The sequence below is a fragment of the Hyperoodon ampullatus genome (genome assembly GCF_949752795.1).
Source record: "Hyperoodon ampullatus genome assembly, chromosome: 15".
NCBI classification, from domain to species: Eukaryota; Metazoa; Chordata; class Mammalia; order Artiodactyla; family Ziphiidae; genus Hyperoodon; species Hyperoodon ampullatus.
In genome coordinates, this window is record NC_136928.1 from 69215322 (window position 1) to 69235629 (window position 20308).

The window sequence follows — 20308 nt, forward strand, 5'->3', positions numbered from 1 at the left end:
GTTCCCTGACCAGGGATCGAACCTGGGCCCCCTGCATTGGAAGCGCAGAGTCTTAACCACTGGATCACCAGGGAAGTCCCTACCTTGTTTCTTTATCTGCCTTATTTTCTTTATACCTTTTGCCCATTTCTGCTACACCTCCTAATAGCTGTCTGTATGGCTTCCATGAGGGCAGTCACATCAAGTGTTATGTTTCAGTTCCATTTTTTGAGTTATCCACTCTCTTGCTCTCTGGGCGTGTGGCATAGTTAGCTGCCGTTCGGTGACTTCTTTTTGTTGTCCTCCTTGGCATTCCCTTTGCCTTCCTTCTGGTTGGAATTCCTGTTTTCTGGAGCCCACGTCTTCTTGCTTGTTTTACTCCCCCGTTTGGAGCCCATTGCCCAGGACAGGTCTTCATCTTTAGCCAAATCCATTCAGTTCCTGAGTTCAGACCACAGAGTAAAAACAGCGAATGACACCTGTAGTTTTGTCAGGTTAAAAAGACAGTTCAGGCTTCCCTGGTGGCGCAGTGGTTGAGAGTCTGCCTGCCGATGCAGGGGACACGGGTTCGTGCCCCGGTCCGGGAAGATCCCACATGCCGCGGAGCAGCTGGGCCCGTGAGCCATGGCCGCTGGGCCTGTGCATCCGGAGCCTGTGCTCCGCAATGGGAGAGGCCACAACAGTGAGAGGCCCACGTACCGCAAAAAAAAAATATTACTCAGCTATAAAAAGGAACGAAATTGAGTTATTTGTAGTGAGGTGGATGGACCTAGAGACTGTCATACAGAGTGAAGTAAGTCAGAAAGAGAAAAACAAATACCACACACTAACACATATATATGGAATCTAAAAAAAAAAAAGGTTCTGAAGAAACTAGGGGCAAGACAGGAATAAAGACGCAGATGTAGAGAATGGACTTGAGGACACGGGGAGGGGGAAGGGTAAGCTGGGACAAAGTAAGAGAGTGGCATGGACATATATACACTACCAAATGTAAAATAGATAGCTAGTGGGAAGCAGCCGCATAGCACAGGGAGATCAGCTCGGTGCTTTGTGACCACCTAGAGGGGATAGGGAGGGTGGGAGGGAGACGCAAGAGGGAGGAGATATGGGGATATATGTTTATATATAGCTGATTCACTTTGTTATAAAGCAGAAACTAACACCATTGTAAAGCAACTATACTCCAATAAAGATGTTAAACAAAAAGAAAAAGAAAACCCCCAAAAGATACACGTACCCCTATGTTGATAGCAGCACTGTTCACAGTAGCCAAAACATGGAAACAACCTAAATGTCCATTGACAGATGAATGGATAAAGATGTGGTACATATATACAATGGAATATTACTCAGCCATAAAAAAGAACAAAAAAGGCCATTTGCAGCAACATGGATGCAACATGAGATTGTCATACTAAGTGATAGTATTATCATACTATCCACTAAGATTATCATACTTTCTCAGAAAGAGAAAGACAACTATCATATGATATCACTTATATGTGGAACCTAAAATAAGGCAAAAATGCACCTATCTACAAAACAGAAACAGACTCATAGACACAGAAAACAGATTTGTGGTTGGCAAGAGGGAGGGGGGAGGGAGAGGGATGGACTGGGAGTTTGGAGTTGGTGGATGCAAACTATTACATTTAGAATGGATAAACAATAAGGTCCTAATGTATAGCACAGGGAACTATATTCAATAACCTGGGATAAACCATAATGGAAAAGGGTATAAAACAGAATGCGTATGTGTGTATAACTGAGTCACTGTGCTGTGCAGTAGAGATTGCCACAACATTGTAAATCAACTCTACTTCAATTAAAAAAAAAAAAAAAGTTCAGTGGTAGAGGGCATGGTGGTGCCCTTCCATGGTGGAAGCTCTCCAAGTTAGAGGCTTCCCTCGGATGTCTAGTGGTCCTTGGTTGTCCTTTCAGGGTTAAGACCAGGGGACTAGAAAGCTGATTGGAAGCTGGCTGACTTGCAGATCCACATTGGCTGACCTAAACAAGCCATTTGGAAACCATTTGGGTTCTGGTGTCAATATCTGTATCCTTAGGCCTTTCTTCTTGCACTGGTAAGATTCTCCAGAGAAGAAGGTACGGTCTGGCTGCCAGTATTCTAGGAGCCCAGTGGGGCACTAGCCTGGGGGACTCAACCTCAGCGTTGAAAATAACCTTCATCTCCTTGGTTTTTGTTTATTCCTCTTGCTCTCAACGGTGCTTGTCGACTCTCTGCGCAAAGACCCTCTGTTTTGTGCTCTCTAGAGAGTAAATCTTCAGACTTCTGGGGGAGGTGGATTTAGGTATTTTACTTCTTTCATTCGATCCTTTTTATTTTCATACATCCATCCTCTTCACCCCTGGTCCCAGAGATACGTGGTGCTATCATGCCACGTGTCTTTAAAGAACTCTGTTATAAATCACTTGTCATGTGCTGTCTGAAATTTGCCTGCCACAAATCTGCTTTCCAGACCCCCACATTTTGTCGGTGGTGTCTCCTCTCTGTTCAGCCCAATCTTGTGACTTTATGTCTTCTTTCTTTTTTTTTTTTCCTGGCCGCACCATGTGGCATGCGGGATCTTAGTTCCCCAACCAGGGTTCGAACCCGTGCCCCCTGCAGTGGGAGCATGGAGTCTTAACCACTGGACCACCAGGGAAGTCCCTGTATGTCTTCTTTAAAAAACCTTTCTACTACATTGGATTTAGAAGGTAGAGCACTTGGGTGTGTAGATTCAAAATCCCAGTCCTTTTCCACAACAGTTTTGTAACTGGAGCGGTGAGGCTGGTGACCATGTCAGTTGTGATACCAAGACATTTTCATGATAGGATTCCTCAAAACAACTTTTTTAAAGTTGTTATAAAATTATTCATGGCCACTGTGGACGTTAGCAGTATAAAGGAGAAAATTAAAGCTGCCTACTGTGGCGGTAGGGCTCTTGGCAAGGGTTTTTATTTGGTGGTGGTTTTGTGGTGCAGCCCTTGGCATGGGTGAGGAGGATGCTTTGGTGCCAGGAGCAGCAGGGCCGTCATGTCATGGTAGACACATGCTGCTGTGTTGGGACTGTGGGCCCAAGAGCAGGTCTCTTCCCTCGGCAGGACTGCTTGGGAGAAGAAGGAAGCTTCTAAGGATGGGCGGGAAGCGCTGTCTTCAGGCCTGGACCTTGGCCACCACAGTGGGCTCTGGAGCTGTGCAGTGCATGGCCTGCCCAGCCATGTGCTGGATGGTCTTAGATGATGCTGGGTGACTCTGAGGGACACTTACTGACAAGGCTGTTCCATTGAGTTATACAAAGGAACCGAAAGACTGACCCAGGTCAGCTGTGTTTGCTGTGAGACAGTGTGCAGCTCATGTGAGAGGGGTGAGCAGAGGAAGGGGCGGAGGAAAGAGCTTTTCCTTTCCTTTCCGGGGCGTCTGCCCTCAGGGTCAACACCCTGTGATGTTCTGCTTTTCCCTCCTGCTTCCTTCCTCTTGTCACTAGCCACCAGAGGTTCTCTGAAAGTTTTTTCTTACAGAAGCCCCTGGATGTTTCTAGGCCTCAGGGCAGCATTGAGACAAATATCCGGGAGAGGCCTATCTGCCCCTGACTTACTTTGTGCCTGGCTCGGCATGGACTCCATTCTAGGGCTCTCGGGGCTCCTGGAGATGGCCCAGCCTTGTAGGATCCTGCCCTTTGCCTTTGGGGCGTCCAACAGCTTGGCAGGGCAGGGCTAGAAGACGTTCTTGAAGATCATCTGGTCGACCTCTTCCATTTTATGGATGAGGAAACTAAGGGCCAGAGAAGTTCTTCCAGGGCTCAGTGTTCTTCCCACCCAGACCCTGCCTCTCTCAGCTTGCTCATCCTTTTGAAGATTTTGATGTGGTGGGTGATCGGGGATATTTGTGCTAACAGACAAGGGGTGGGTTTGAGGGGGACTCGCGGGCTGGCTGATGATGGTCAGAAGCCTTGTGGAGTTCTGGGTTGGCCCGGTTGTCTGATGGGCTCTCGGGGTTTTTTTCTGTGGGGTGGTGTAAGCTGGGGGACGGAGCTTCATAGAGATGCCCTCAGAGCCCTAGAGTCAGAGATCTGGATTCAAGCCTCTGCCCTGACACTGAAACACGGATAAGCCCTAGCCTTTTGCAGCCTTAGATTCAACAGCAGATGGTAGTAATACTTGTAGCTGCCCAAAGAGGAAGGCCCGTCCGGGCTTTGCACCGCATCGGACACACGGAGTTGCTCTCTCTCCTGCACCCGCATAGCAGACGTCCCTCGGCCCAGCACTGCCCCCAGCCTGGACCAGCGCTACACCTGCGGCTTCCTTAGGGCTCACCTAGGGGGGCGGGAGTACCTTCAGCCTGTCCAGGCTCTAACTTATGGGGCCCCTCGTGTCCGGGCCCTAAGGAGGCTCCTCCCAGCGCCAGCTCCCCCCTCCACACACACCCCACCTCCCAGCCCAGCGCCCATCCCTGGGGAGGGGCTGCACCCGTGGGAGACCCAAGCCTGCGCCTTCTCCGGTTCCTGGTTTTCCAGGGAGCTCTGGCTGGAGGGGGATGGGAGAAGCAGCCCTGGAGGGAGGGGGAGCGGGGGAAGCAGAACCGGGAACTGGAAGTGGAAGGGTGTGGGTGGGCCCGGATCCAGCCTGCCTCCCACTTTCCTCCTGCTGCCAGGCCCCTCCCCATGCTGCCCGGCCCGCGGAGGCAGGGGCTGGGCCCAGGCTCCTCCTGGGGGGCGAAGAGCCGGAGATCTCACCAAGGGGGTGAAGCCGCGACCTGCACCCCCCCGGCCCCCGCCCCCGCCGCCCCAGCTGAGGCCTGTGGCCCGGGCTTTGTTAGTTCACTGGCGTGAGGCCCGCACCTGAAGCAGGGAGGCCGAAAAGCCCCTAAAATTCAGCCATGTGCGTTCGCAGGGCCCCCTGGAGCCCACAGTTCCCCAGGGCAGGTGGGGCTGGTTCGTGGGGTGCTGGGGGAGCGGCCTGGCATCCTCCCTCGCTCGGTGCGGCTGCCGCCTCGCCCCCCACCCCGGGGCGTCCCCTGGACAGCCCTGCAAACCCAGGCCTTCAGCCTGGCCGCAGTCCGGGTTCACCCTCAGCCTTCCCCGGGCCCAGGCGCCGGCCCTAAAGTGAGGTGACATTCATCTCACTACATCCTGTGACTACGGCTCACTTCCTCCACGTGGTGGGGGCGGGGTGGGGGTAGGGGCGCGGGGAGGACAGATCAGAAGGAAAGTGTAGCCGGCTGGGGACCTCTGGGATTTCCCGGGGGTGCGGGGGGGCGAGGCTGCGGGAAGCTTTCAAAGGAAAGAACAGCCGTGAATGAAGTGACGGGAGGGGGCGGGAGGCGGCTGGAAGTCCCACAAGTGGCGCCCACTGTGCCGCGGCAACTGTCGCGCGTCGGAGGCAGGTGCGGCCCTGCTGCCGGTTCGGCCTGCGTGCCCGCATCGCTGGGTGCCCGCATGGCTGGGTGCCGGGTCGGCCTGCGCCTGGGAAGAGGAGTCAGGCCAGCGTGGCCCCGGGGCCGAGGGTCTGGCCCTGGGAGCCGGTGGCGGTCAGCTGGGGCCTGGGGTGGAGGTGCCTTATCCTGCTGACCCCTCTTCTCTTCCCCCCACAGGTGGAGCCACGGGAAGCCCAGCCCCACAGACAGCCTGAGGCCGCATTTCACCCCCGGCGCCGGGATCTATGTTTAAGTTTTAACTCTTGCTTACCAAGACCACGATAATTCCTTCCCCAGAGGCCAGCAGCCCCCCAGCCCCGCGCAGCCCCAGCCTGCCTCCCACCGCCCAGCTGCCCGCGATGCCCGCCAGCGGCCCCGGGGACGCCAGCGGCCCCGCTCCGGAGCGGGGGGAGGAGGAGCGCAAGGTGAGCAGCCGGCTCTGCTGGGGGTGCTGGGCGCTGGACCGCGCCGCTCCGTCTTCACACGGGCCTGTAGGGAAGACCTATCTCCCTGTTTTGGTGATGAGCAAACTGAGGCTTGGAGAGGTTAAATCCTGGTGGTCAGGCTCCGGGACCCAGTCTTCAGTCCCCGTGGTGTGTGAGCAGAGCTTCAGACCCCAGGCGTGTGCGATTGTTAGGGCTGGCCTTGCAGGGTCCTCACATCTGGCTTCCTTTCTGGATCGGCCTCTTACTAGCTGTGTGTCCTCAGGTGAGTCACTTTACCTGGGTTAGCTGCCTCTGTTTCCCCAGGGGGGTTAGTAGCTTTGGGGAGGCCAAAGACAAGTTCAGGGGGCTCTGTAGATGGGGGGCCTCGTGAGGGCTCCCCCGGCGGCACAGACAGCCAGGCTCACCGCGGTGCATGGCGCGCTGTGTCTGTGTGCTCAGGGCAGCACCAGTCACAGTGGAGATGGTGATTTCCCACCCCCGTCCCATCCCTGGCTCTGAGCAAGTGTCACTTCTGGCCATGGAGCTAGTGACCTCCTTGTTTTTGGAGCCCCATGAGGGGTGACCTCTTCACCCTTCTGCTGAACTCCAGGATGGGCCTAAATCAGTTAGGGGAGATGCCAGCAGACTGGTAGGTGTCCCTGCCGGGTTTCGACAGGCAACCTCGGGACTCACCAAGCCGTGTCCACCTGTAGGCAAAGCCATTCGAATCCCCAGCACGTGGACTCTGTTTTTCCCTTCTGTGGAATGGTAGACCCTGCCCCACCCTTCCAGGGAAGCTGTGCCAGCCAACGGCCTTCCTGGGGCGTCCCGTCTGTCGTGCCCTGGTCCCCACAGTTCCCTCTGCCGGTTCTCCTCTCCCTGAGCGGGAGCAGGGGGTGGTGATACTTGGTGGTATCTGAGAGCTTCTGGGGCACAGTTTGTCCTCCTGGAACCAGGGTGGACACCTGACACCAGGTGTGGGACCACGGAGCACTCTGAGGGGATCCGCTCTGGTGATCCGCCATCAGCGGCAGTTCCGAGACCTGCTCCCTGCCCACCCTCTTGCCGCGCGTGCTCAGCTCCTTCTGGGCTTGCTCTTTCTTAGAGCCAGTTTCTGTCTTCTGGGTGGTTTCCATCCATTTGGTCCTTGAGGACAGCCCTTGAAACAAGTGGGGCAAGGACAGATGGCCCTGGTTTGGAGATGAGGAAGCTGAGCCCAGCTTATCAGTGGGGGGTCCAGATGAGAGCCTGCTCTCCTGTATCGGAGCCTTTTTCACTGCCCCACCTGCATGGGTCCTGTTACGGACACACACACACACATGCACGCACGCGCACGGATGCGTGCACGAAGCCCAGACACCTGTCTTTCCAGCCCAGGATCCTGCAGAGTGCCACGGGACGGGGCACCGTGTATACCCCCAAGCTGGGAAGAAAGTGCATGCTGCAGCCCACTGGGTGGGTCTCCTAAGGGTTACAGGTCAGTCCCTTTCTTTCTGATCCCGCGGACTCAGGCGGCAGCAGACTCAGACCCTGCCGCCATAGAGTCAGGGCCACCTGCACCCACCTGTGCTCTTGAGTGGCAGCTGTGGCCGTGGATAATTCCCTTCCCTCCTTGGGCCTGGCTTTGCTCCTCCGTTAGATTAGGTGACCCTGACCCCTCCCCCGGTCCGATGTCCCGACTGGTGCTGACATAGCCCCGTGTCCATGCACTTGCAGTTGGTGGTCAGCTGCCCCCCGCCCCCCAGTTGGAGGAGGTGCCAGGGCAGCCGGGCCACATTTCCCCTGTTACTGGACAGGGCTTCCCTGGGCCGCAGAGCCCCCGGCCCCTCCCATGGAGAGCCGCAGACAGGCTCTCCATCATGACAGTTCAGGACAGAGAAAAAGCACTGGACAGAGTCACGAGTCCCGGGCCCCAGGCCTGAAGATGTCACTTTTTGGAGATGTGACTTCAGGCCCTCTGGGCTTGCGTTTGCTCAGCTGTAAAATGGGGGTAGTAACTCTAGCTGTGCCTGTTTTATGGGGTGGTTGTGGAAGTCATATGAGGTCACGGGCATGGAGTGAGTGCCCTGCAAACAGCAAAGTCTGGTCCAATTATGAGGGATTACGATTGCTATTATTATCCACCCATAGTAACTGCTCTGGCTCAAGAGGCAACAAACACACACCCAGGCCCCGAGCCTGGTGCTGATAGAGGGAGCTGACAGATGGGGGCTGGGGTACGGCGGGCGCTCTCCCCGGTGTGCATACTGGCTCACCTGGTACACCTCCCTGGCACCGCTGGGCTGGCTCCCGTGCAGCCCCCAGGAGGGCAGGCAGAGACACTGACAGCCACCCACGGCAGCCCGTGAAAGCCAGGCCTGGGGCTGGGGTGCTGTGTGGCTGCAGAGGGGAAGATGGGTTTGGGCCACAGCCCAAGGAGTCTGGCAGAGTTTCCAGGGGCACCTGGCACAAAGGAACTGTTTGGTGAGCCAGAGGGCAGGGGTGTGGCTGCCCACTGGCCCCTTCACCACCTGGCCCCATGTGCCCTTCCCGCCTGCCCCTCCCACCCCCGCCGGCCACGCCTCCCTGTACCTTTCACTCCAGTACTTCCTGGAGCTCCCAGGCCTTTGTTTATGCTGCTTCCTTTGATTGATGTGCCTTTCCCTAATTTTCTCTCCTCTCTGATCAAAGCCCTGGCTTCAGTCTGTCTTGAATTACAGAGAGAACCATCGGTTCTCAAAATGTGATCCCTAAACCAGCGGTACCAGCAGCACCTGGAAGGCTTAGAAATGCAAAAGCTCGGGCCCCACCCTAGACCTGCTGAATCAGAAACTCTGGGGAGGGGACCAGCAATCCTTGTTTTTACCAACCCTCTAGGGGATTTGAGAAGTACTGGTGTGGATAATGTCCAGCCCCGCAGCTGCCCCAGGAGGGCAGGACCCCGGCCACCGTCGTCTGGGTGGATCTTCAGGGCCCGACTAGCACACAGTAGGTGCTCAGGAAATATCTTGTGGATAGGATGGAGAGGAAGATGAGAGTGGATAAGACCCCTTCGCAGAACAATCCCAGAGCCCTGATCAAACAGGCAGGGCGCAGAGCTGTGCGCGGTAGGCTGAGGCAGCCGTGCCTGTGCTGGCAGTGCAGAGAGGCCTGTGTACGTGGTGTCCTCGTGGCACCTGCCCAGCATCCTCCTCAGCCCTACTGTCCATGTGTTGGGCAGGGACGGGGCAGCTTGGGGAGCCTGGGAGGAGGCAGGCTCGGAGGCGGGGGTGGGAGGGGGTGCTGAGCCCTGGGACTCTGGCAGTGAGGGTCGGCTGGGTAAATCTGGCCACAGAAAAGGGAGGGAGGGCTGGCCTTATGAGAGATGGGAGGGGAGGTGAACCTCAGGGAGTCCAGGAGCCTTGGTTCTGGCTCGGAGGGGATCATGGAGAGATGGTGCCAGGCCCTGTGTAGAGGGCAGAGAGGCGGGCAGAGGGAGCAGGACGGGGGACCAAGAGCATTCCAAGCCCGGGGCTGGAAGGGCCTCCTCAGATCCCCAGGTGTGAATCAGTGCCTGGCCAGGAGTCCAAGCCCCGGCTGGGCCCCCGATCTTGCTGTTCCCCTCTTTCCTCGGGCCTTAGAAACATAACAGATGCATCGAGTGCTGACTATCTGCCAGGTGCTCTTTTAAGCTCTGTACTTGCATTATCTTATTCCATTCTTACAACTGCTCCATAAGGTAGGCTCTAGTATTTTCATCACCCTATCTTATTAAAGACTAAACGGATGCTCAGAGAGGTTAGGTCACTTGTCTAAGGCCACACAGCTAGTAAGTGGTGGTGCTGGGATTCGAACCCAGGCTCCTGTGCCTTTCAGGCTGCCTCCTATGTGAAGGGGGATGGAATGGATGGTGCCTCCCAGCTGTGATGGTCCATAGTCCTATCCAAGTTTCTTCTGAAAGTCGGGATGGTCAGAGAATGCTTTTCTCTGCATAGCAGTGCTCTTGCCCTGGGGTCGCTGTTGGGGGCACTTCGTCTCCAGCAGGAGCTCCCGTACACAGGCTAGTATGTGTGACTGGCTATACGTGTGCACGCACATACACACAGATAGCAGGTACATACTCTTACGTGTGAAGACGCTGCTGTGGACACGTTGCTTCTTTCCCTTCCTCCTTCCTCCTTCCCTCCTTCCCTCCTTTTCAGACTTAGGTACCTTTCCAGGTACCTGGCACATAGTAGAGCTAGGTACCTTTCCAGGTACCTGGCACATAGTAGGGCTCCACGAGTTTGTTGGGTGAACTGAATATACCTTGCTGGAGGACCTAGTAAAGGGAAGGGGATAGGAAGATACAAGGATGGGCAAGCCACGCCTGCCCTCTGGAGGAAGGAGGCCGCTCCTGGATGGCTCTCCCTGAGCTCACCCTCTCCTGCTGGGTAGGAGAAGCGCCCGTTGGGGGGGTACGTATTTGTGCTGGGGGAGCACAGCAAGTGTGCCCGTGTGTGTGTGCATACCTGTGTGTATATGTATGCACGTATGGCCCGTGCTGTGGCCAGGGCTCCTCCCTTCTCACCGAGGTCCAACCCAGAGGCCTGGCAAGTACTGATTTCCCTCGGGCGCCGACCACTTCCTGCACTCCGGTTCCGAAGTTCAAGGGCATCCTTGAGTGGGGTTCCCCCGGCTCCACTCTCAGCTGTTCTTGCTGGCCCACAGATCCGGTGCCCGTCCCCGGGCATGCCCTGCCTTTAGTGCACTCAGATGCCCACACACAGTCACTCAGGGCCTGCTCTTTGCTTTATAATCGTCACTATAGGGGTCGTTGAGGGAGCATCCCTCTTACACATTTAAACAGTTCCAGTAAAGGCAGCTTTGCCCTTACCTCTTCGGGAACACAGCTGATAATAATAATGGCGTGTCTGTTTGTAGCTCAGTGGAGTCGATTAGATGCTTGCGCATGGATAGCAGGCAAGTGATGTAAACAGTGCCCACCCCAGAGCTGACTGGGACCTCCATTTTCGGGTTCAGGTTCTCTAAAATTCTCTAAGTTAACTGCTATTACATGTCAAGTTTAACTCTGCAGTCAGTACAGTCTTAAGTGGGGGTCAGTTGGACTCTGGAGATAGACGTGTGTTTGAATGTGGACTCAGCTACGTGACTGCTGAGCAGCAAAAAGAGATTTCCGTGAGATGGTGTGTGTGAGTGGTTAACACAGTGGCGCAGGTTCAGTCTTGTAATTTATTTTGGAGAGTTAACTAGCTGTCTGTCTATCTACCTACTTACCTTCCTCCCCATCTACCTATCTCTCTATCTACCAACCTATCTGCACATTTGTGGTGAAGATCCACTGCAGCCCCGAGGACTGAGAGGCATGGGAGAAGAGTGGGGACAATGCAGACGGGGGTGTGAATGGTGTGGGTTTAAAGTCCTTAACGTCCCCTGAGAGCCCGCGGCCTAGGGCCTCCTCTCCCTTTACCCACTGAACAGAAGCAAAACTGAGGCAAGTTGCAGGATGACCTAACTCTTTTTTTTTTTGGCTGCGTTGGGTCTTCGTTGCTACGCGCGGGGCTTTCTCTAGTTGCAGTGAGCGGGGGCTACCCTTCGTTGTGGTGCGCGGGCTTCTCATTGCGGTGGCTTCTCTTGTTACGGAGCACGGGCTCTAGGCACCTGGGCTTCAGTAGCTGCAGCACGCGGGCTCATTAGTTGCGGCACGCAGGCCCTAAAGCACGTGGGCTTCGGTAGGTGTGGCTCACGGGCTCTAGAGCGCAGGCTCAGTAGTTGTGGCGCACAGGCTTCGTTGCTCCGTGGCATGTGGGATCTTCCCGGACCAGGGCTCGAACCCGTGTCCCCTGCATTGGCAGGTGGATTCTTAACCGCTGGGCCACCAGGGAAGTCCCAGGATGACCTAACTGCTGATGGCAGGGGCTATGCTACCTTCAGAGGCTCGCATGCGGGGCCACGGCCGGGCCCAAGGTCCCTCAGGTCTTTCATGCTTTCAGGTCTGGGCTGGGGTTGGAGCCCATCCCGGCCAAGAAGCAGGCCCCAGAGGGCCTGGGCGGGGAGCTGAGCAAGAGTGGGTGTCCCAAGATGACTGAGAAATGGGAAGATATCCTTCCTTTCTGGCACCTGGACTGGGCGCAGGGCCTGGTCATGTCCTGCAGCTGCCTCTGCGGAGAGCCACAGGGCTATTAGGGCTATTACTTATAATCACCCCACTTAGCATGTGCACGGTGTGGAAGGGTGTCTAAAGGAGTTTCCTTTGCCCGGCAATTAACTCACCTAATCCTCACAGTAACTGGAGGCTCCCCATTTTACAGATAGGGAATTGAGGCTTAGGGAGGTTGAGAAACTTGGTAACAGTCACATGGCTACAAAGTAGATTTATCTGGATTCTTTCCATCCACCAAGGGAGGGTGGCTGGTGGGGTGGGAAGGAGATGGTGGGCTGTGCAGAGCCCGGGTGGGCTGCTGAAGGAGCGAGGGCGAGGGAGCTTGGGGGCCACGGGGGTGGCTGCTGGCAGAGTGGGCGTGCTGCATCCCAGCCCTCCGCACAGCACAGGCGCTTGTGTGTTTATGTGGTGTCTCCCTCTGAACTGAGTTCCCTATTTGCTTATCTTTATATCTGGTACATAGCTGGTGCTCAGTAAATGTTTTGTTTTGTTTTGTTTTTTGCGGTACGCGGGCCTCTCACTGCTGCGGCCTCTCCCATTGCGGAGCACAGGCTCCGGACGCGCAGGCTCAGCGGCCATGGCTCACGGGCCCAGCCGCTCCGCGGCACGTGGGATCTTCTCAGACCCGGGCAAGAACCCGTGTCCCCTGCATCGGCAGGCGGACTCTCAACCACTGCGCCACCAGGGAAGCTCCTCAGTAAATGTTTTTGAGCACATCCACGGGCCTGGCCTCATGGTGGCCCTAGGACCACAGGGGTGGGCACGGCTGGGCTGCAGTGGGCTGGGTATGTGCTGGGGGGAGTCTCCATTCCGGAAGGCGGTGAGGCCCCAGCATGGTGCACGGGGTGCGGAGGGCCTGGGGAAAGCCCACTGTGCGCAGGTGCCTGGGAGCTGTGCGGGTGTCGGAGGGGCCGTCAGGACACGGACGCTGCCTTCTGGGAGCATGGCCTTTTGGGAGTCATGGAAGACCTTCGTCGATCATTATAATACGAAGCCCACTGAGCAGTCAGTGAATATCTGTTGAATACTGTTGAGTCGTTGAAACAAAGGACTGATGAGCTTCGGGAGGTGACCGAGAGCAGAAAAGACGGGGGGCTTGGGAGGGCTGCACGGAGGTGGGAGCACCGACGGCAATTCCCGGTGCCCTTGTCCTCCCCGCCCGTCCTCCTGCAGCTCACCCTGCGGCCCGGCCTGGGCCTGCCGTGCGTGTGCGTGTGCGCGCGTGTGTGCGGGGTGCTCTGCGGGGTCGTGGGCCTGGTACTCAGGCACCCAGAACGGGGCTCTGCCTGCCAGAGAAGCCAATTCGTTTCACTGAATTCCATGACCACAGACAGGCCCTGGGAGGCCAGCCAGCCAGCTGGCAAAGGCTGTACGTGCTTCTTGTCCCAGGGGGCCCGGGCAAGTGGCTGGCTAGATCCGGCAAGTTCATCCCCTTGACTCAAACACCAACTTGAGACATCTGCTCAGCGGATGCTGGGTCAGTAGCATCCGGTGTACGCTCTGAAGGGAGCACGTACGTCTGGCTGGCTCTGGGTGAGGGCCTCGTGGGATGTGTCTCTCTTAGGGGGAGGGGTCCCCGTCTAGGCATGAGGCCCCTGAGACAACTGTGTGTGGATGTGTGCGTGTGAATGCCAGCGTGTACCTTTACCTTGGCTTGCCTGCCTGCTCATGGTCATGCATGTGTACACGTGTCAGGGGCACATGGCATAGTAGGTATAGTGGCATGTTGCTGTGGAAAGACCCAAGGGTTGGGAATCAAAAGATTTAAAGTTTGGTTCTAAAGGCCTGCCTTGCTGGCTCTCTGATCTCTGAAAGGTAGGTAGCCACTCTGAGCTTCAGATTTCCCGCCTGCGTAATGGAAAAAAATAATACCAGCTCTACTTTCTGTAAAGCATAAGAATAAAATGAAATAACGTATGTGAAAATGCTCTGTTAATTACCACGTACAGTACAAGTGTGAGAGATTATTGTCATCATGGCCCAGCTCCTCAGAATGAGAAGTTGTGTGTGGCCTAAAATAATCCATCCAGTGAGCTGTGTTAAAATGTAGGTCAAATCATAGCCTCAGAAGTTGAGAGAGGCTGATGGTAACCACCTAATCTAACGGGCCATCGAATGTAGAGCGGCTCTGAAAACTGTAAAGAGTTACATAAATTGAAGTGACATGATTATGTTGAAGACTAGAAAATACCTTTTAGTCACCCTGTTTCCTGACTTTGAGTCCTAAAGATCAGAACGGCACTGGAGCCTCCTGCTTGGTTGTATTCGTGCACGTTTGTGGATTCGTACACGTGCCTCTCTCTGTGTGTATGGACTTGTTTATTGAACATCTACTATGTGACAGTCACTCATCAAGTATTTTGAGTGCCTGCCCTGTGCCAGGTGCATCGCTCTAGGCACTGGGGACAGACGCCAAGGTGGATAAGACAGAGTTCCTTCCCTCAAGGGGCTTGTGGCTTGGTCATGACGATAGCTGGCAGCTGCAGTGCTGGATAGTGGGTGCTATGGGAGAGGAAGGACCCACAGACTCAGTCTAGTTGGGGTGTGGGAAGGAGGGGCCCAGGGGAAGGGAATCTAGGAAGCGAGGTTGGAAAAGTGAGGGGAAGGTAGTCGGGGCAGAAGCAAGGGTCTGTGCCAATGTCCCAGGGAAGGAGCAGCCCACATTTGCACCTGGCGTGGTCGGTTTACGATGGGTGGGAAGTGCCGGCCAGATCCTAGGGCCTTCCTTCACCGGGGCTAAGGAGCTTGGCTTGATCCTGCAGGGCCCTGGGAGCCCCCTCAGCAAGGGCTTAAGCTCTGTGGAGTGATGTAATCAGCTTTGCATTTTGGAGGGATCACGGAGCCCCAGTGTTCCTGAGTATCTCACTGCGGCGGTACCAGCCAGATGTTGGGGTTTGTCTGTAGCACTGAGTGATGGCTGCATCTGCCGGGCAGTGAGCTGGGGTTTGCGTGGGGGTGGGGAGGGGCGGGAGGAGGGAGGGATGCACGTTTGTGAATAGTTCTGGTCGGGACCTGGGAGCGGAGGAAGTTAGCGATTCTTGAGCGACTCTCATGTGTCAGCTTTCCATATATTACCTCATTTAATTGTTATACCATTGCTGTGAAGTAGATATTATTATCCCCATTTTGTAGGTGAGGAACGCTAGACTAGAGAGGTTAAATAGCTCGAAGGGACCAGGGAGTAAATAGCAGAGCAAAAAGTCCAGCCTGGTGTTTCCCTGGTGGCGCAGTGGTTGAGAGTCCACCTGCCGATGCAGGGGACGCGGGTTCGTGCCCCGGTCCGGGAAGATCCCACATGCCGCGGAGCGGCTGGGCCCGTGAGCCAGGGCCGCTGAGCCTGCGCGTCCGGAGCCTGTGCTCCGCAATGGGAGAGGCCACAGCAGTGAGAGGCCCGCGTACCGCAAAAAAAAAAAAAAAAAAAAAGTCCAGCCTGCTGCCTCCCTGCCCCAAAGCCCACCTCGCTAGAATTTCTGCCCATTCCTGCCTCCTCCCACTGGAAGGACTGACTAATTCAGCCCCTTCACTTGACAGATGAGGAAACCAACCTGGGCTCAAGGCTGTTCCTGCTAAATTTGTTACTGTTTTCCAGCTGCTCCAAGTCACTGTGGATCAGATTCTTCCCTTTCAGAGTATTAGTGTTGCCTCCCAGCTCAGTGCTACTGGCAGATTTGATAAGCATATTTTACATTCCTTTGCTCAGCCCATCAGCAAAGATATTGAATGAAACAGGCCCCATGACAGATGCGAGAATGAACCGCTTGATACGCCTCCTTGAGGGGCACGCCCCAAGCCATCTGCTCACGCTTCTCAGTGTATTACCCCTCTCACTTGTGGGTGTGAATGCAGGCAGACCCAGAGCTGAAGGTATCGCCACCTCCCTCTGCCCCGCGATGTCGCTGTATCACGGAAGAATGACGTGTTGACCGAAAACGGCACGCTTTTCACAAAGCCGTGCTTCAGGGCTAGATGGAAAGGGTGTGGGCCAGAGTCGCTCAGACCTCGGTGCGACTCCCCACCTGGACTCTCGTGGAGACTCGGTTTCCGAAGCACACCCCAGGGGTACCGGAGGGCAGAGTGTTGGACTGGGCATCAGGTGCCGTTCCCCGCTTGGGCCCGAGGGATAGGCTCAGGACATGGCCCTGGGGGCTCCCCGTTCTCAGTACACGAGGACCTGGACAGATGGTCTGGCATCAGGGTCTTCCACCTCTTCCTCTTGGGGGTGTTGCACTGAATTAAATTCAACAGGGAAGGATGTGCTGAGCATCTCCTGTGTGTCAGGCAGAGCACGTGTGTGGAGGTGAGGAATGACAGCAAGTCTCCAGATGGCACAGGGGTTGCCTATCAGGGGCCCCCAAAGGCTTTCTCCATATGCTAATGGAAGCTGGGGCTTGGCGGTCCTGAAACAGCAGGTGTCTTTGTTTTTAGTCAGCACAGGCAGCCTGGTAATTGTGGTGCCTTAGTGCTGATCTGAGGCTCTGATTGGCTTTCCCGTCTCTGATTAGTTCAGAGCAAAAGTTAGAAAATCAAACGAATCCCTCTGTAAGAGATGCAGTGTGCTAAAGAAATAGTTCAGAGCCCAGAATTTCTGGGCGGTAGGAGCCTTTTCAGACCCCATGGCCACCCAGGCTGATCCTGACCCACCTCGGCACCCCCTCTTGGCTGCTACCTGTGCATTCCAGGCCCATGGGCCCGGCCACGAGCAATGGTCAGAGGCTTGGCTAGGTGTGGCCTAGTGCTCTGCAGGCAAGTGCAGGGGCTGGGGGGGCCTCCTGCTGCGGGGGAACATGTAAGTCCTCTCATCGAGGGGCGTGTGGAAAACCCACGAAGTGCTGAGTCTGTTCTAGGCTCTGGGTATTCAGCAGTGAACAAAACAGGCAAGGGTACAAACCATTTAGTCATCTGTCTTCTTAAAAACCCGAGAAGCAGGCAGAATGGACACCTTCCTACCCCCATTTTATGGATGAGGAAACTGAGTTTCAGAGAGAACAGTCCTGGAACTAGCACATGGACAAGCCGGGCTCATACCCATTTTGGTTTGCTTTAAGCCCCATGCCTTTCCACGACCTGGCGTGGCCTCCAACTGTTTTGTAAATGCCGAGTTACCTGGTCAGCACGATCAAGACGGCGCCCTTTTAGCCGTGGTGTAACCTGACCAAAAGCACCATCTCAGCTGAAATTCACTATACTTGGGTAGATTCAGTTGGAACTTTCACAAACGTTAAGCTGCATTGGTAATATTTTCTCTCTGTGTGATCCAAGTGATTGTTTCTTAAATGGGGGTGTCTGTGGGGTCTCAGAAGACAGTTCAGCACCAGCAGGCCTGGCTTACCATGGGGCATGTGGCCCTGGGCCCCCCTCAGTCCAGGCCCACAGAGCTGTCATGGAGGCCTCCCCGCCACTTGGCTGTCCCCCACCTCGGCCTTTCTGTCCTCACAGTTTCTCTACCTCACAGTTTCTCTTCCTGAAAAGAGCCTCTCAAGGGTCTCTGGTCCTGGGGCAGCCTTTCTCTCACCACCCTGGACCCTCACCTCCTGTCCCCAGCCGGCACTGGGCTCCCTGTCCTTGGCTTCTTTTCCAGACCTTTCTCAGCTGGGTCCCTTTAAACTGTCTCTCCAGCCCCTCTCCGACCCCTTGTGTCATTCTGCACAGCTTTCCTCTGAGGCTGACCATTTCCACCCCTAACCAAATCGCTCTGCGCTCGACTTCTTTGCATCTGTTGATTTTGCCTCTTGGGTTGGCAGCTCCCTTTTTTCTTGCACCCACAATACACTGGCGTCCCCTTTCTCCTCCTCTGAACACTCTCTCCACCTCCTGCAACTTGACTGGAGTCTCCCCTCAGTGCTAAGGCCTGGGGCCTCTGTCATCTTCCACTCGCATGTCCTCGGAGGGCTCCCGGACTCTCAGCTGCAATGCTCAATCTCCCTCCTAAATCTCCTTACTGGGCGGGTCTGTCCCAGATGTGCCTCGAATGGATGGATGGACAGCGGGAGCCAGTGCCACTCTTCCCATCAGTCTCATGTCTATGACTGGTCGCAGTAGGTTTCCATCTGCATGTCCCACCATCACCTGAAAATTAATGTGGCAAACCACAAGCAATTTTGAAATCACAAAAAATGAAAGTTGAGTGGGACATTGAGGGCCACCTCGATTCAATCCCCTGGGAATCTGTGCACCTCCCCTTTTCTGTGGCACCAGCATGGCTCTGGGCTGGCGCCCTCCCCTGGGAGGACTGGGAAGACGTCTGTGGCTGCTGACGTCATGCAGGGCACGAATGGCAGCCTGAGGGGCCTCTGCTGGGTCAGGGTCCCTTTCTCTCTCCTTCCCCAACACAGTTTTTGCTCATGATTAGTCATGCTGGAGCCGGCTGAGTCAGAAGCAACTTGTGGGTGGTTTGTGGCCAGGCTGGAGCAGTGAGGCAGGAGGACTTTCTAGGTTTATGTGTCTGCCCCACGAGACGAGCACTGCAGGGCTCGGCCCTGGCACGGGCCAGGTGAAGGGTGGTAACAAAACCAAACTCTGGTCCAAAATTCAGCGAAGGAGGGGCATCACGATGACAAGACACGGTCCCTGAGGTGCTCCCGCAGGGTAACAGGCACATGCAGTGCCTACACGATGTGGCAGATGCTTCAGGGCAGGTGTATGTACAGGGGCTGTAATGCCCTCCACGGTCTGTGGTAGGCCTCCTTCCAAGGGTTGCGTGTACTTCCAGTAGACATCGCTACATGTCATACTTCTCTTCCTGTGATTTTATTCTCTTCAATAAAGGTGATTCATTAAATACAGCGTTAATCATTTTTGTACTTGTTTTAGATTTTTTTCATATAAATAAACTCATATCCAGAAACAAATTCTTTGTCAGAGCCTGTGTTATGATTCTGTGGTTCAGAGAACGTGTCCACCCGAGGGAGAGCTGCGTTCTGCTGGGGCAGCGGGGCGGCTCTGAAGTCCCCTGAGGATAAAGTTGACTCGGCCCTCAGGGGTGGCCCAGCTCTGCCAGTCAGGAAGCGGGTGAAGACCATCCCTGCCAGGGGGACCAGCGTGGCACAACCCTGGAAGTGTGGCTGCCCTGCGGGTGGGACACTGGGGAGGGCTCTGGGGTCCAGCCCTGGCTTTACAGGCTGTGTCTGTGCCCACAGGAGGGAGAGGAGCAGGAGGAGGCTCGTGGCAAGGAGGAGCGGCAGGAGCCCAGCACAACTGCCCGGAAGGTGGGGCGGCCTGGGAGGAAGCGCAAGCACCCTCCGGTGAGTGAGGTGGCGTACCCCCAGCCCAGGTGCGCGCGCACGCACGCACGCGCGCACGCACGCACACACACGCGCGCACATGCACACTGTAAATGCCAGTGATGTGTGTCCTGCAGGGACCTGGGCACGCTAAGACTGGGGCATGGAGTGTACCCCTCCAGCTGTAGAGCCCAATTCCATTCCCCATTCACTTGACCCCCAAAACCACCCCCAAACTTTCCTATTTTCTGCATCGAACTGGAGGCCCCTAGAGGCCAGGGGACTTGCGCTGTGGGTCTTGTGGGACTTGAACCAGGCCCCTGACTCTCAGCTTCTTTCTGGAAGCGCAGCAAGAGAGTGGGACTTGTTTTTCCCTAGCCTGCCTGCACGGGCCCCTCCCTCCCCATCCAGACACCCACCTTGGGCCTCACCCCCACCTGGAGAACTTGGAGGAAGGGAACTGAGGTCTGGAAGTCTGATCAAAGTGAGTAGGGAAGAGATGCAGGCTGTAAGAGAGGAGGAGGGCTGGGCGCTGTGTAAGTCCAGTAGAAGTGTAGACCCCGGGCTTCCGGGTGCCAGTTGCCTCTGAATGGGGGGTTGGGGGAGGGACTCTGGGGTTGCCCAAGATGAGGAGTGCTCCGGAGGGCAAGGCCCGTGGGCGGCAGGCGCCTGCCTGCCTTATGCCTTAAACTCAGAGGCAGAACAATAGTTATCGGCCAGCTCCAGCCACAGCTGGTTCCTTTCTTTTCGTCCCTTCCAGCTGAGAATGGGAAACTTGGAGCGAGAAGGTAGGGGAGCCAGGAGCCCCACATTTGTAACTCAGCCCTTCAAGGAAATGTTCTCAGCGGGGCAGGATTTTCCTCCTTGGGGCAGAGAGCAGGGTGAACGTGGCTGCAGTGAAAGGGGCAGCGGAGGGAGGGAGGGCGGGCTGCACCAGCTGGAGGTGAGGCGGGTTCTTGGAGTCGGGAGGTCTGGGAATCTGCAGGGCACTGAAGTGCACCACTGCCACTTCTGCTTGGAGATTTGGAGGGGAAGGGGGGAAGAAGTTAAGTCATTTAACTGGTAAGTAATTCTAAACACTTTAATATTAAAGCAGACATGGATATTTTATGGCCTGGAATGAAAAATTCACATGCAGTTGAAAGAT

At 55.7% G+C, this 20308-nt stretch overlaps 1 protein-coding gene across 1 annotated transcript in view; it reads left to right on the forward strand.

Moving 5' to 3' along the window:
• Positions 1-5754: 5754 nt before the first annotated feature.
• DNMT3A (DNA methyltransferase 3 alpha) overlaps positions 5755-20308 on the forward strand; it is a gene marked incomplete at both ends in the record, with an annotated part of 71184 nt that continues 56630 nt past the window's right edge. Inside the window, 2 exons of the mRNA XM_079720690.1 lie at positions 5755-5820; positions 19078-19182. Coding sequence (XP_079576816.1) covers positions 5755-5820; positions 19078-19182 — 171 coding nt within the window. The remainder of the gene's footprint in view (positions 5821-19077; positions 19183-20308) is intronic.